Source organism: Eulemur rufifrons, chromosome 16 (assembly GCF_041146395.1).
Source record: "Eulemur rufifrons isolate Redbay chromosome 16, OSU_ERuf_1, whole genome shotgun sequence".
NCBI classification, from domain to species: domain Eukaryota; kingdom Metazoa; phylum Chordata; class Mammalia; order Primates; family Lemuridae; genus Eulemur; species Eulemur rufifrons.
In genome coordinates, this window is record NC_090998.1 from 35,194,642 (window position 1) to 35,212,190 (window position 17,549).

At 34.8% G+C, this 17,549-nt stretch overlaps 1 protein-coding gene across 1 annotated transcript in view; it reads right to left on the reverse strand.

Moving 5' to 3' along the window:
- DBX2 (developing brain homeobox 2) overlaps nucleotides 1-17,549 on the reverse strand; it is a 33,201-nt gene that overhangs the window by 13,500 nt on the left and 2,152 nt on the right. The window contains exon 2 of the mRNA XM_069491718.1: nucleotides 4,702-4,797. Coding sequence (XP_069347819.1) covers nucleotides 4,702-4,797 — 96 coding nt within the window. The remainder of the gene's footprint in view (nucleotides 1-4,701; nucleotides 4,798-17,549) is intronic.

The following is a 17,549-nucleotide window of genomic DNA, read 5'->3' on the forward strand; positions in this document are numbered from 1 at the left end:
AGTTTGGAGAGAGAAGATAACAGCATTTGCCTAACTTGCCCTATTCAAATTAAAAGTCTATCCTCTAATCTCTACATAATATGTTATTTGGGAGTGCTATATACTACTACTTATCATATACCTTGATTTGATAGAAAATTTTTCCCTTATATCAAGTTCAAATTTAACTTCCCCCAAACTACACTCATTGGTCCCAGTTCTAGCCTTTATATTGCATACCATAGATCTAATTTGAAAATACATGTTCTCCCTATCATTTCTCTCCACCAGTCCAATTTATTTCAAGATTCCTGACTGGTCACATAAATCCTTCACTATTTTAGTTGCTCCCTACCTCTTAACCTGCATTTTATATGAGAGTTTGTTCAATGTACCTTTCTACATAGCCCTCCAGAACTGAACAGGTGTAGTCTGACCATTTCAGAGCCCAGCAGACTCTAATCACCCTTGTTCTGAATAGTTTATTTCTAAAAGCACATTCTAGCATCCCCGTATCATTCTGCAGACAAATATAGAGCTGACAGTACCTCTCTTTCCTACTCTGTTCTATTCAGCCCATTCTCTCCCTCTCCTACTCCATACTTGTCCACTTGGTTTTAGAAACCTAAAATCAGGACTTTATAAGCAGCCCTGTTAGATTCCATGTTATGTTCAGGCAAGGGCTATAGATAAGATCAAGGACAAGTACCCCATAATGCTAAGCAGTTCCCCTTCCCAACCCATCACCCACACCCTTCCCCACCCCCCTAACTGCTTAAGAACATATGGGAAGAAAAAGACTCCATTGCAGGAATGTTAGTCCAGTACTTTCACTGCCTCTCCAGAACTGCTGAATAGAGCCATCAACTTGGAAAATCTATTGTCTTTGAGTCTCTGATTCCTTTAAACGTTTTTCCTGGTTGACCGAATGTCATTTATCTATGGAACACCCTTCCCTTCACTTTTGAGAAGTCAATACCTATGTTCATCTTATTGCACAAACTCTATCATGTTTTAGACAATATAATTAAGCTTCTTTCTCTGTTAGGAAAAAAAAATGCTGCATCACTCTGAAGATCTTACAGTGCTAAAGTTAAATTCTTATTTTAAAAAATCTGTATGCAGCCTTTTGTGCATTTCCATAGGTCCTGGTCAGTTTCCTCAGCCCACTGGCCACTCCCACTGAGAGCAGTAAAAAAAAAAAAAAAAAGAACACAGCCAGGTCCGGTGGCAAGAATAATAATCAGTCAATTACCCATCTTTGACCTGAAACTCACAGAACCAAGTTACATTCACAGGAAAAAAAAAAAAAAAAAGTAATGCCTCTTCCCTGCTGCCTTCCACAAAATCCTAAATTCAAACTTGGAAAGTACATTATGTTCTTTTAAGTGTTAACAAGAACATGAAGATAGTATGATGACCTCAAAATGTACGATATAAGTTCATCTCACAAAAAAAAGGCAGAGCGTTTTGTCTCAAAAGAATATTTTCCCTGATCAGATTTTTATAATGCCAGTCCAAATTTAAGCTTTGTCTTTTAAAGCATAAAATTCTCAAAAGGTGAAATTCAAGTTAGGTACTCAAAGATGAAACAAAATAATTATCTGATTAATTCAATCAACTACTCTACATAATTAAGATGCCTATACTTTTTCAAGTAGTTTTTAAAAAGTCATTATCTACATAATTTCCACAACTTTCCATTTCATGTTGTGAAATGTGTTATTTTGAGAAGAACCTTATGGATGTAATCAAAGATTTTCCATATACTGCTTTGGGGGAAGGGAGAACTTTTACCACTGCCTTTTAATTTTTCCCCACTGTAAGGGTTGTGCTTAAATAACCTATTAAACTATTTAACTGTGTGTGAGAAGGGCACTGGATGAATGATTATTTCCACATTGCAACAAGAAGTCAATTGTAAATCTACGAAGGTAACAAGAAAAACTGAATCAATATGAAACAAATGAATCATATTAAAGAAGTCAAAATGATATTTCACTTGCATAGTTAGAAATGTGTTGATCTGATGCTAGTCTTTTGGAAAGAGTGAAATAAATATTGTGAAACAATGATGAGGGCAACTGATTTCATCGGTTATTAAAATTTTTAATATAAACCTCAATTTTGGCTGTTGAAGCTGAAACTTAATACAAATTTACTTAGTTCATTTTCCTTTGTTTGTATGATGGAAAATAATTTAAAAGCTTGGGCATAAAAACCATTCTAATTTAAAAAGAAGAAAAAAAGGAAATCTAGTAAATGCCTAAATAAAAAAGATTATTGTACAGATGTAAATCTTATTAACTACTCCTTGGTATCATGATTATCTATGTAGAATTCTTTATTAACAGCTTAATTCCACCATTTCATTATTATTTACTGCCAATACCAATGAACATTGCAAATAAAAAAATAAGAAATTCATTTTAGAGTTGTAACTAATGAGATGCCACTGTTCATTAAGAACACTTGTGTCATCACCAAACTGTTTTAAAATGGCAACTTTAGAAATGAAGACGAACTAAATGCAACATTTTCTATTCTTGATCTGAGCTGTGCTGATTTTCAGCTTGTGTGTTTATTTAAAAAAAAAAAACAAACTAAGATAAACACAGGACTTTATAACCTCTAGGGATAAACACCATAATTTAGAACAGTTATGTAAAAGGCACAAAGTGAGGACTAAGAAGCAGATGGAGGAAAATGAGACCCACTTAAAGTAATTTTTCAAGCAGTTGAGAAGACAAAGTCATCTAGAAAATGTCTTAAGAATTACTTTTATGTGCTCTATTTATTGAACTGGCTCAACTTTTACGGCTTAGCGACTCTTAAAATACCACTATAAAATAACACATTCACACATACATACATGAAAGTCCACCTATTACATGCATTTTTTTTTTGTCCATTTCCACTTACCTGAACTGTGCTGCTCGAGATTTGCTAAAGTAAAAGCATTACACCAAGGTGAATAACCGAACTACGTGTGGCTTAGTTAATCTCCACTCCCAAAATCTAACGCCAAAGACATAATTCCACAGAGATACTACTATGATACAGTATCAGATATTTGGGTTTTAAGTCTCTACTCCAGAAGTCTTTTCCTGATACTCTAATATATGGTGATAAATGTTTCCTTAATTTGCACAACAGTTTTCAATCGCCCACATAGGAGACCACCTTGAAGGAGCGAGTAAAAGGTTTAGTCACGGTTTCTATTTTTCTATTTGAATTCAATACATTCTAGTTAAATGGACAATTAATAGGTCACTTCCAAAATAGTAGTGTATCAGTCCTGGTTAATAAACAATCCCCACAGTTGATAATGGGCCTGTGTATTCAGTGAGTCCCTGTATACACTCAGCTCATCCACTAAATCCCTTTTCAGGTAGACAGGGTTCTATGGGAAGATGAGCTAGAATGAGTCTATAAAAGTCAGTTTCATTCACTGCCTTATTTTTCAGTCAAGTGCTTTAAATGGTGTCCAGAAATTCACTTGGAATGTGAGACAGGAGAAAAGACTGACACACAGAGCCTTGCTTTATGACCATACAAAAGGGCAACTGACCCTTGCCCAAGCCTTTTCCATGTGAAATGGTTCCTAAAGTTCATCTGCAGAGTGAAAAATCGTGGTGAGGTCGCGTGTGGATGAGTCAAGTGAAAGTGACGATTGGTCACGGGTCTGTCGTCCATTGTGGTTGGGTCCCAGGCATGTAAAGTGCTCTGTGGGAAAGTATCAACCCCCTAAAGAGATGCTCAGAGCTTGCAGCTCATTAAACGGCCAGCATTTGCTGCCTCACTTGTCAGGAATCATTCTGTCGAGCAACTGCTCTCCTGAAACATTCATAAAACACATGCACAGAGGTGGCAGGGATCTGAATTCCAGTGTGATTGAGCTCAGCGCTTTAGCCTGACTCAACCCTTGTTTCACTTTTCACCTGGCAAAGCTGTTAACCTGAATAAATGTTTTCTCTCCAGCAGTTGAAATAAATGCACCCCTCAACTGGACTTCTTTACCATAAACTCAAATTCTCTGCCTACAGATTCTTTTCTGACCCAGAAATCTCAAGACCAACGTGAACTTTACTTTTAGACATTTTCTTCTTTGCATGTGCACACACACTACAAATTTCTGAAAGTTTGTCGTCCTTACTCCACCCCCAGATACTACTAAAATTTTGCTTTTATAATGTTTGGACAAGAGTTCTCTTGAAAATATTTCCTACAACCCTGGTTGGTTCTCTTCAAGATGATAAAAAGGACAGATTTATCTCCTTTTATGATCTTGACAATTTTTAATTATTTTCTATAGACACCCAGTGACTTTTTGTGTCACATTTTAAGCTGAACGAGGATTTTATGCAGCACAAATATTTTTTGCCTTTTTTCCTCTCTTTTCTCTTTTTTAAAGGAGTGGTGTTACATGTTTCAAAAAAAGCCCAACTAGACCCTCTGAAATCTTATATAGCAAATGGAAAACAAGTCACTTTCCTTGGTGTGTCAGCCCTGGGTTTCAATGCCATTGGAAACCGCTCACAATTGCTCAGTGTGCTGAGGTTTGATAAATCTCTGGAAACCTCCTGAATAGGATCGCTGTGATTTTTAGTGAGGAATTAGCTCCTTGCCACTGCATTACCAATTAGTTTTCCAGAACACATTAAATCCTGCTGCTTTAGTGTACAGAATAACAGAGGCATTGCTGATGAAGCATAAACTTACTTGGAAAAGCAGCGGAGGACACAGGGCGCCGACAGGACCCACCACAACATGCCGAGTAGAATGGCGGGGCGCTCAGAAGAAAAGGCTTGGAAGGTGCTGCAGAGAAAGCATTGATCTCATGGATTAGCCATTTCTTTCAGAAAATATTCAAAACTCCAGTTTCCCAAAAGTCATCGAGTAAACACACTTCATTTTCTGAGCCTTTACTTAGTTATATCTTGTACTGAACTCAAAGTCATTTTACAGTAGCCTTCATCTGTTAAAGAGCGTTCCAAATAATTTTATCAAGATTTGGAAGCTGTGGTAGGAAGACTCGAATATATCAAACACTCAGCTTCCTAGTTCATTTTCTGTGTGGTCATAACTGTAAATAGTAAATGTATCAAATATTCCTTTATTTAAAATACCCTAGGCCGGGCGCGGTGGCTCACGCCTGTAATCCTAGCACTCTGGGAGGCCGAGGTGGGCGGATCGTTTGAGCTCAGGAGTTCGAGACCAGCCTGAGCAAGAGCGAGACCCCACCTCTACTAAAAATAGAAAGAAATTATATGGACAGCTAAAAATCTATATAGAAAAAATTAGCCGGGCATGGTGGCGCATGCCTGTAGTCCCAGCTACTCAGGAGGCTGAGACAGGAGGATCGCTTGAGCTCAGGAGTTTGAGGTTGTTGTGAGCTAGGCTGACGCCACGGCACTCACTCTAGCCTGGGCAACAGAGTGAGACTCTGTCTCAAAAAAAAAAAAATAAATAAAAATAAAATAAAATAAAATAAAATACCCTAGAGCAACACTGTCCAAGAGAACTCTCTGTGATGATGGAAATGTCTGTATCTGCACTACCCAACAAGGTATCTACTACCCACGTGCAGCTACTGAACGCTTAAAATCCGGCTAGGATAACTGGGTAACTGAATATTTTATCTAAATTAAATTTAAATTTAAATAAACTCATGTGCCTAGGGGTGGTGATATTAAGCAGCACAACTCTAGATATTCTATTAATACTTACCAAGAAATAATTTAAATGTTATATGTTTACATTTAATTTTTACAGTTTGTATTATTTAACTGTTTATTTTTAGATGGTTCTTTGAAATAGTGAGTTGGAGTCCAAAGTTAGTAACAGTTAATGAGCAATTTCATAAAAGGTGGTGTTTCTGACCACATTTACATGTTTTAAAGTATTTAACAATAATCACATTTTTATCTCAAGAGAAATCCAGTTAACCTGAAAGCATTTGTAAGTGTTTATAGTATAGTGAGTTGCCGTATAATTCTGTTCTGCTCAATTTATTAAAGTATGATATTCATAAAATTTTCTAGAAAAATGCGTGGAATAGTTATGACTACTCTTGTAGCAAAGGTATGAAAAGGAGACTCATTTTGGTGTGCAAAAAGTTCTATAAATTTTTTTGAAGTTTCATTATTATATATTGTTCTAATATTTTGACTATGAAACCATCATATAAATTATAATTTCATTTGAATTTAAAATTTTACATGAAATTTTAAACTCTGTACCTCAGTAGATGAAAACAGCTGTGAACGATGTCATAAGATGTGAATAATAACTCTCCCTTATTGAGCACTTACTGTATGCCATGCCTTAAATACACCATGTCCTTTAATACAATGGGTTTAATACTATATAATGTAGCCTGATATTTCCTATAAGTGAGCACTTGCTTAATACCATGATGCTCCCAGCAGAGTGCCTGGCATATTCTAAACAGTCAATGAATTTTTAGTAATTGAATAAATTATTTTCCAAACTAAGAAAGAGGAAACTCCCCTGGTCTTCTTAGGGAAAGAATGAGGATTGAGAATTAACCCCTTCCCTGCTTTCTGACACATCCTAAAACATGGTATCTTCCATAACAGATGACCTTGAAATAAAAAACATGACTTGAAAATAAATATTTTTATTATTTTCCCTTCATATTCAAGTGGCAACTTCTTTCTTTTTCTTAATCACATACAGTGAATGTTGTTTTGATACGACTACATACCTTTTTGAAGAACACAATAATTTCTGACTTGTATTTTAATCAACTGATAAGTGTATGTTTTTTTTCACCAATTTCTCTGAAAGATGTATCAAAATAAGTGTATTGCCCAATAAAAATTTTATAATATTTCAGGGTCCTAAATGCCTTAAAGTTGCAAATTAATTATGAATGCAGTTTTCTTCCTATATAATATGATGGAAAGTCATCAATATTGAAGTTTTCAGTTTTATTACTATCTCAATTTTCAAGGAATATAGTATTTGTTTTAATGCTGTTTTGAAAATACGGCAACTAAGTGAAAGTATAAAAAGGAAACCCATTTTAGTGTTCAAAAAGCTCTGCAAATTTTTTTGAAGTTTCATTGTTATCTTCAGTTCTAATATTGACTATAAAACCATCACAGAAATGATAAATCATTTCATTTGAATTTTGCATCTTAAATTATTAGTACGGCACTGATTGGGTGAGGGGATCAGAAAAAAGAAAGAGTACAACATTATTTAGGCAGAATTTACATTTCCATTGTTACTATGAATATATGAAGAACTTTGAAAAATGGAAATATATTTCTAAGTATAAAAGTTGCCTCATTATGTTTATTCTCAAGCATTTATATTAGCTAACTTATTTCTTCTCCATAATTAATACTCTATAGATAATTAAATCATGGCTATAGTGCTGTATGCCTTTTTGTATTTTTTGAGGTAGAAAGAAAAAATACTCAGCAATGCTACATTTATACACATAAAATTAAACACTTACCATGTTAGCTGGAAATACTCAAAAAGGGTTTGTTTTTGTTTTTGCTCAATATAGAGCACAGAAAATAAGATCAGACACTAGTGATACCACTGAAATAATGATATGGGGTATCATGTTATATAAATGTTATATCAAATTTGTGATTTTATGTATTTTACATATATCATATCAAACTTATAATACTTGATATGGGTGGCCAGGTGTGGCGGCTCACGCCTGTAATCCTAGCACTCTGGGAGGCCGAGGCAGGTGGATCGTTTGAGCTCGAGAGTTCAAGACCAGCCTGAGCAAGAGTGAGACCCCGTCTCTACTAAAAATAGAAAGAAATTAGCTGGACGACTAAAACTATACAGAAAAAATTAGCCAGGTTTGGTGGCGCATGCCCCTGTAGTCCCAGCGACTTGGGAGGCTGAGGCAGGAGGATTATTTGAGCCCAGGAGTTTGAGGTTGATGTGAGCTAGGCTGATGCCACAGCACTCTAGCCTGGGCAACAGAGTGAGACTCTGTCTCAGAAAAAAAAAAAAAAAATTGATATGGGTATCAAATATTACAATTTTTCCTATTCTAGCCAAAATATTTCTCAGCCTAACTCTATAGCCTTAAGAGTGGAAAACTAAAAGATTTTTAAAACGGATGGTTTGAGACAAGTGATCAAGTAAATTCATTTGTGATAAATATCATTTGGAGATGTCTGATCTTAACATTGAATTTAACCAGAAAAACTTTTAATTGAACAGTTTGCTATATTGCTATATATTACCCTATCTTAATATATGAAAGTTGTAATCAAAATGACAGTATCAAATCTGCAATTACAAAAAATATAATCAAAATCTACAGTAACAACTCTAGTATGGGTTAAAAAACTGGCTTTCACATTTTGTGACATGACCAGGCTTGAAGTTCTATTGTGTAGAATTTCTTCACCGTTTTAAATTACCCTTTGACACACATATTTACACAGCAGATTAGTCAATTCCTGATTACTATACATAAATACACCTGTTTAAGCTGGTTTAAGTGGAAATCACTGTGAAATTCCAATTAAGTGCTTTTTTTTTCACATGCTTCTACTTTGACATAAGGCAAATGCTAATCCAGCTGAGCATATGATTGTAGGAGTACTGAATGGCTTTAGGAAATAACCATTTAAAACAACACAATGCATTTAAAATATATATATTACACTCTTAACGTTTGTAAACCACATACTTTTTGAAAGTAGTGAGCAAAAGAGGAAATTTAACATTGATGAAAACAAAGTGACAAGTTGACAGATGTGTTAAAACTTTGGAAGCCCTTAATAACTACTTTGAAAATGCTCTGAAAAAGGCAGAAAGCAAGGCAATTTCATCCTGGACAACACGCACCTCAAACCCCATCAATGCAATCTAGATGCAGCTACTTTATCATTTATCATGTTAGGAACAATTCATTGTAGGTTTACTGAATGACATTTATAATGATAATATTTAAGGAGTGTTTACTATATGTCGGGCACTGGACTGGCTATGAATTTAACACATGCTATCTCAGTGATTCATCAACATTGGAGCTCAAATGGGCATACATCTGGAATGTGATTATGACTGCTTTCAGGAAATTATTTTTTAAAAAGGACAAGAGGAACAACAAATATTTTAGTATAATAAATAGTTATTAACCATGAGGGATAGTGACTGCATGAACGGCTACTCTGCCAGTTATTCAGTAAGGGCTGGAGCCTGGAAAATGGACATTTCTCTGAAGATTTCCATGAAAGAAAAATAAATGGCCTTTCCTCTGGAAAAAAAAAATGCACATGGGTCAGGTTCTACAGCAGGATGTTAGGTTCTTTTAGTACAACATTGCAGGACGCTCCAAATTTCATATCCCACCAACGAATCTAACTTCCAATTTCTATGTGAAACTGTTACAAGTTACAAACAAAATGACTTAAAATTTTTGGAACTAAACTGGGGCCTGTCTGAATCCAAATGACCAAAATCACATCATAGAAAACTTCACGAACTTCCCATACTTCTTAATCAGATGTTCTGACTTATTTGAAGACACAGATTCAAGATATCTTTTAATTATTTTGAATTTTCACTTAAGATGGAAACTTAATGATGAACTAGCCTGATTTTTTTTTTTAACTTAACTTACCAGACGGTTCTATGATTTAAGTACCTACAGCCAAGGATGGTTACAAGCCTAGCTTCAGAGAAATTATTCTCAAAATTCTGTTTTCTAGGAAACAATAATTTTTAAAATTGATTTTTGTTCTTTTCATTCCTCTTTACTGAAGAACAATGGGAATCTAAATGGTGTGAAACAACGTTCTGATTATCTATGCAAACCACAGTACCAACTGACTTGAGCTGACATTTCAAATAAAGACCACTAATAAAACTCTAAAATAAATTTCTGGAGCCCACTGCAATGCTGTGCAGATTGGGCAGCACACATTAAGAATGATGAAGAGAAATCAGAGAAGGTTTTAAAATATCTTACAACCAACCAAAGGACCGCTCTTCCCCCCAAAAAAAAAACTCTAGGAAAAATTAACAGGAAATTAAATAATTTCCAAAAAATGGTTTTAATGATCATGGGTACTGGGAATAAGAAGAAATATAAACTTCAGACTTGAAAATAATACATAATTGAAAAGACTTTCTGGACTAGGATAGACCCAAAAACAAGACTCCAAAAAATAGCAAACATCTGTCTTCAGTAGTTAGACCTAACAAGTATCAATTAGCTAATGAGGATTGATTTATTTCATCACACAATCTGGAAGTACTTCATTTATGTGATCCCACTGTAAACCCTGCCTTCAATCACCAGGGAATGCAAGTTAGCTGAATTCATCCTTTACCTTTCTGTTCATCAAAAAGCAAGGGAAGTCAGCATTTTTTGCCTCACTAGTATTTTAGAGACAGAAAAATAAAGGTCTTAATGTTTTGATACAGCCTTTCCTGGAGGAATTTATGGGTTTTTTTAATGTTTTTTAACTTGATTTGAATCTGCTGGTCCAAAAAATGAAATGTAAATTTTTTAGTGCTCCAAATTCAATTTTGTTCTGCCAAACCTGACACACTCCCCAAAAAGGAGATGCGATCCAAAAAAATTCAAACTGTGCATTTCTCTAGCCAGTGGTTCTCAGCCCTGAATGCCCATTAGAATTATCTAGGCTGCTTCTCAAAGATACAGATACCAGGGCTCCACATCAATTGAGTTAAATCAAGCTGGCTATGAGTGGTCCCCTAGCATAGCATTTTTTCCAAAAATTCACAGATGATTATAATGTGTAGCCATGATGAAACCATTGAAAAAACATAAAACAATGCCTGACACACAGCAGGCACTCAATAAACGTCAGCCTTTCTTCTGGCCATTATTATGTGAGATCAATACTAAGACAATATGTAAAAAGTAGTAGCCCAGACTTTATTGAAATACAGAAGCAGGTAAAAAGGAAAGATTATTATTAGCAAGGGTTGGTCAAAGGTAGCTTCGAAAAGGAGAAATATCTTAATTTAGACCCTGATTTGGAAAGTACTTGAAACAGCAAAAGAAGAGAATGACAGCAGTCCAGGAAGGAAAAGTTGTTTGAACAGAGGAAAAGAGGAAAAGATGGTAGTGACTCTTGGGGCAGGTTACAGAGATCAGCCTGGCTCCTGGGACAAGGCCAAAGGGGTGAACATTAAGCAATGTGGCTAGAAGAGCTAAATGCAGCTGAGGGAATGAAGGTCTTCAAGGCCAGAGTATTTTCATTTGATCTGTATTCAAATGTGATAATTTAGGTTTTCCTAAGTAGCTTGGTGATATGACGAAAGATACATTTTAGAAAAATTCACCTGGCAGTGGAGGGTGACATGTAGTGGAATAAAGAGGCACCAAGGAGAAGGCTCTCACTGCGGTCAAAATATGCTATAGCAATAGGTGACAATAAGCATTTATTTGGACTCTTCCACCAACATCTTCTTATGTATCCTCACAACACCAAGTTGACAGGGTTGGCTTCCCCGAAAGCTGTGGGACACTAGTTCATTATGACCATCATTGGTGCCCAGGGTCACCACCTCTGCTGCCTCACCTTCCAAGGAGTCTCCATTAAACGGCACTGGAAAAATGAACTAAATCTGAGCAAATGCCTTGCTTTTTTATTATTATTAATATAAAGTCTATGTCACAGAAGAGAATACTGTAAGAGAATGGTAGTTCTTTGTGAAGGCTCCTTGAGCTCCCAGCTATACCACTCTGTGTAATTTATTCCTTCACTGGTCTATCCCAGCAAAGGTGGACCTAGCAGGGATTGTATCTGATACTGATTATCCTGGTTTCACCCTGGGGCAGATTTTAAATAGCTACAAATTATTTGATACTCTTCCCATTGAGAGGTGGGGTCTATGTCTCCTTCTCTTGTATTTGGGATGGTCTTGGTGACTTCCTTAACCAAGAGATATGGCAGAAGTGACATTCTGGAACTTCCAAGACTAGATTATGAGAAGTCCCAGAACATCTTGGAAGTTCAAGAATGTCCAGAATGGCCACAGTTGCAAACCATACTGGATTTTGGAACTCTCCCTTCCAGAACCTAGTCACTATGCTATAAGATGATAAGACACTTGGAAAGTCCAAATGCAGATGCTGCAACGAACAGCTGCAGCTGAGCACCCAGTCAACAGCCAGCATCAACTGCCAGCCACTGGAGTAGTCATCTTGGACATCCAGCCCAGTCAAGCCTTCAGATGACTTTGGCCCCAGTTGGCATCTAATGCCCCTCAAGATTCTAAGTGAGAGAACCTAGCTGAGTCAGTCAACCCACAAAACTGTGAAAGAAAATAATAAATTATTCTTTTAAACCACTAAGTTTGGGATGGTTTCTTATACAGCAATACACCTTTTACCAATATTTCACTTATGGTGGAAAGGAGTCTTTTACATCTTTTCCTGTATCTTACCAATGGCATGTGCTTGAAAGTCAAATGCTGACCCTAACATCTGTATATATTTTGAAATGAGGAAAGAGAGGCTCAATGAGGCTTTGTGAATTGCTTAGGGTTATACAATCAGTAATATAAAGATCTTGGACTTGAATCTAGACTTTAAAATTATAGGAATGCTGCTAAAAACCAGCTCAGAAAACTATACAGTAGTTTAAAATTTACTCAATTTGCCATTTACGCATTGGAGCAAGCATTAGCAAACTTTTATTACAAAAGGCCAGATAGTAAATACTTTAGGCTTTGTGAGCCATAAGGTCTCTATTACGATCATTCTATTTATAACAAAAGCACCTATAGAAGATATGTAAACAAACAGGCATGACTTTGTTCCTGCTTTGAAGAATCAGACTTTTTGTTTCAGACTCAATATAACTACAGAATTGGTTCAATACACCTAACCTCAATCCAGCCTGAGGTTGTCTATTAAAAAACTTGTCAGCAGTCACGGTTTTTACTCCCTTCTTAATGTACATAAATTTTCTCAAAGAATAACTTATTAACTCTTTAATACATTTTAATTTAAAAAGCATTTAGAGATTTAAAGTCTTAAAGAATAAGAAATTTTAAGTCTTCTCAAGAAGACCTGTAGAAATGTACATAACATGTATTCTATTTCTGATGGTCACTTAGAATTAATAAAATTAAGGTGGTTATGGCACAGCGTCTGAACATGTGAAAGAAAAGTAAAAAACCTAGTTCATCTCTGTAATGTTTATAAGCAAGAAGACAAATATTCAAAAATACACTAAAAAAGACTCAAACTTTTTTATTTTTCCTTTTCCTGGATGCTTTGCTTCTGAAAGAATAGTCTAAAAACTAACACAGGCTTTTTGATCTTTGACTTCAGAGAGAATTTTAGTGCCTTTACTGGTCGCACAACTCACAAAAGTGTGCCTGAAATATTCCCACCTAATAAGTGGTTGACAAAATGAATACCACTATTAAAAATGATATCAGTTATGGTAACTTCATGTAAAGTGATGACATAGCCAAGTTAAATATTGACTGGAGGCTAAAAAGAATGAGAGGGAGAGAATTCATTAAAAGCGGAAACATTGCTAGAAAGTAAAATAAAATATTTTGGAATAAAATATACAAGGGTCTGGTAAGCATGTTATACGTTAAGGCAAAAATCCAATTTCTTACTAAGAGAGTATAAAATAGAAACATGATCTAACAAGGCCTTAAATGAGGATTCTAACAAGCATTCCTAGATAAAAATCATATTGTTTCATTTTACAATTTGCTTTTTTATTCTTGGCAGACTCCAGGTGCATTTGAATGAAAATTTAGTTCTATAAACTGACAAAATTTGTGTGCTTTCATTGCATATTAAAAAGAAAAACCACTGTAATTAAGAAAAAACTTTACTAGAGCCTCTTCTAACTCAAGATTAAGGACAAGCACTGTATTAAGGGCCGCATATCAAGTCCCACAAAAGATACAGTAATAGGGATTCTAAAGTTATGGACAATGTCAACAAAAAAAACCACGGTTATGGAAAGCAGGTTGAGTGAGGAGTAAATGAAGTATTTACTGCCCACCGTAACATAAGGACACATTTGTTTAAATATTTTAAAAATGATAACATTTCACTTCTGTAAAAATTTTCATAGCAAAGAATCTCAAAGCATTTTATGAACACAACTATTAAACAGAAATTATACATAATTCTGTGTCCTTTGCTCTCAAGTGGCTACCATTTCTATCATTGTTCAGCAGCAAACCTAATCATAAAATATTTTTGCACAGTAAAAAGCGACTTTCTGGTAGGCACAAGAACAGGAAGGAGGTGGCACACCCAAAGAGGAATATAACAGCTTAGGTGCCAACATCTGAGCCACGCCAATGGCAAACAAATATAGATAAAACCACCCTTGACAATCCTTTTAAATTGACCATAACACATAGATCCTTTGATATACGTAGCATAACCCTGAACACTCTGAATCCTAATTCAATCCTACATAAATTCATATGTAAATTTCTGGACATTCAAACCAATGTACCTTTTAAAATGATCCTCAAATTCCTAAGAGAATAAGAGTTAACTGGAAAGTTCTAAAATGATCCCACTTGCCTGCTACGTGTATTCTTGTTTTATTATTAAACCTCAATAGCTTCAATACATGTTACCAGATTGAGATTTGCTTGATGTTAGAGCAAAGCACAAAAGCATGTGTTGAGGGGGTGGGATAGGTGTTAAAGTTGGAGGCAAATTAAATACACTTAAATTGCCACCCCACTGTATTAATAGTTCCAACTCAGACATTATTTTTTAAGGAGTGTGGCTTACTCAATAAGTATCAAATGTAAAGGGACTATTAGTTCCATTAGTTCTATTTACTGCAAGAACTTCTTGAACCTGAAAATGTTTATTAACTTAGGGACCATATAACAATCTATTCAGAGCTGATTACTCATTAACTACGTAAAATTTATTAATATGTTAATGTATATAAAAAGATATGTTCAGCTGATTACAAAAAAACTTACAGATATAGTAAGAATATGGCTCTGGTATTATCTACAAATTCCTCCAAAAGATGACTGGGGTGATGGCCTAAGCAAAGAACCTCTAGAATAGGTCCCATCATTGTCCTGTTCTGAATCCCCCATTCTCATCCTGGTTCAACATGAACAACACTCAAAATTCTGTAATTTTAGTTTTCTAAAACAAACATAGAGCATAGTGTTAGCAACAAAAAATGTCAAACTACGGCTTAATAAATCAGATCACAAAGTCCACTTTGAGCACAAATCCATTTTTTCCTTCTTCCAAGTGCCTAAAATGTAAGAGAGGCATGCTGAAATAAAAAATAAAAAAAAAAATGTAAGAGAGGCAATTTTATCTCACACTTTCAGTGTATCTCAATGAAGGAGGAAAAAACTTACCATTTGCAGTACAAAACATAAGCGCAAAAAGTTTCAGACAGAGTCAACAATTAATAGGTAAACAATACCTGGGACTGGGTGGTAGACAAGAAAACTAGAATGCATGCTAAGTATTAACGGTCAGAAACAACCCAAACTGGATGTCAGAAAAAAAATTATGTATCTTCCATTTCAGTACTACACAGTATGACTTACTTGGCAAAACTACTTAAAAAAAAAAAAAAAGAATTAAACTCACCTATCCAGAATAAATATTTGCTTTCCCAATTCTTTTATATGCAGTAGAAGGAGTAGATTTAACAAACAAGGAAGGAAATGATATTCAGGAAATTATTTTTATGTCAAACATTTTCTAAAAATGTTTAAAATAACAAATGCTATTTTAAAAGAAAGACTATTCTATTTATTTTGAAGAGAATTGATGGCATAACCATCAATCGGAAAAGTGATGTCATTCTATAACCAAGAAATTTCAATATTTCAGCTTTTTACATTTTAAAACCTTCTTTTATATACAAAGACATGGTTATTTTAATTTAGCACAATATTTTCCAAATAACATAAGTGAACTTCTGGAGAAAGATCTCCGATGATTAGAATTTACTCACAAAACCTCCTGGTTCCCACTAATAAACTGTAACAGATCCACACCAATTTTTTTTTTTTTAGATATAAACCCTAGAGGAGAACCGATTTACTACCCAATATTGCCCTAAATATGTCCCTCTCAAGCCTGGAGGAATGCTCTTCAATTTTTAAAGTTTTCAAACTACTCCATATAACTTGACAGCATATAGCTATGGGAGTGTGCCTTTTCTTGCTGTAAATATTCTAACTTGTCAATTTTCAGGGATGAAGCACTAACGGCTAGACTTTCATCCATGACCTGTAAATCTGCGTTACCATTTAACTGCTACCACCTTTCAGATATGTCTTATAAGAAGATGAAAGGATAAGTCAATTTCTTTCCTTATGAGCTGAGACACAAAAATCACAATCTAATTTATTATTGTGATACTATGTAATTGGTTATGCCATTATTCCTCTGTTAGTTTCCTACAGGCAAGGAAAACACTAACCTAAGATAAGAGCCTGAAGATTTGGGGCATTTTTTTCTTTCACAAATCCATAGATGTTTAAAATGATGCTTGAGACAAAAAGAAAATGAGCAAGTGAAAGAATCATTGTAGAAAAACAATTAGAATCCCAATAGCTACCTTGCTGCCCTATTACAAGGACTAAAGAAGCTAATGATTGTGAAAATGCTCGGCAACCTATAAAGCAGTACAGAACGTGGAATGTAAGCTCTACAAGAGCAGAAACAGTTATCTGTTTTGTTCACTGATTATGCCAATGGCCTAGAACAGAGCCTGACACATAGGAGACACTCAGTAAGCATTTGCTGAATGAATGAAATATATGGTATAATTAATAGTAGGTAACAAAAATAATGGAGCAAAAATGCATGCAGAGGCATAAATCCCCTAGTTTAATGGTCTATATTTCACTTAAAAATAACTCTGGGGTTTTCTTATTCAATTAGACTTGTGCACTCAACAAATTAAGATTGGGAAAAAAGTAGGGAGTCCACTTGCTCAAGGCTTCTTAGGCATGGGTCTGGATAAAATAAAAATATCTATAAAAAAAAAATTTAAAAAGAAAAAAAGGAAAAAAAGTGGGTAGTCAATATGATGAAATTATTAAAATCACATTTTGTGAGCCACCCCCAACTTAGTGTTTAAAGGATCAGAAACTAGTTGTTCACTGACATTTCAGAAAGAGACATAATATTGTCATTTTCCTCCAAACAATAGCTTTTCTCTTTTCCACTCGCTATAGAACATCCAATCACTATTTCATCCTTACCTAATTTCCATGTGATAGCTAAAATTGTTGGTACTCATTATAGCTTCATAATTCTACACTGTATAAAAGAATTCCTATAACATTTGGTAGGGCAAGACTGTCATTTAAATAAAACTGGGGCAATGTTCATAAAACTACATTCTTTGTCAAATTCTAAAAATAAGTGAATGTAAACGCTGGTTTTAAGCAGCATATTTGTGGGGACAAATTCATGGGATTTTAATTTTCTTTAGATATTTTTCTAGTTTCAAAAGTTAAATATATTCTTTAGAAGAATGATTTTTTTTGTGAGACAAAAAGTTATTTGTTTAAATGAAAATTAA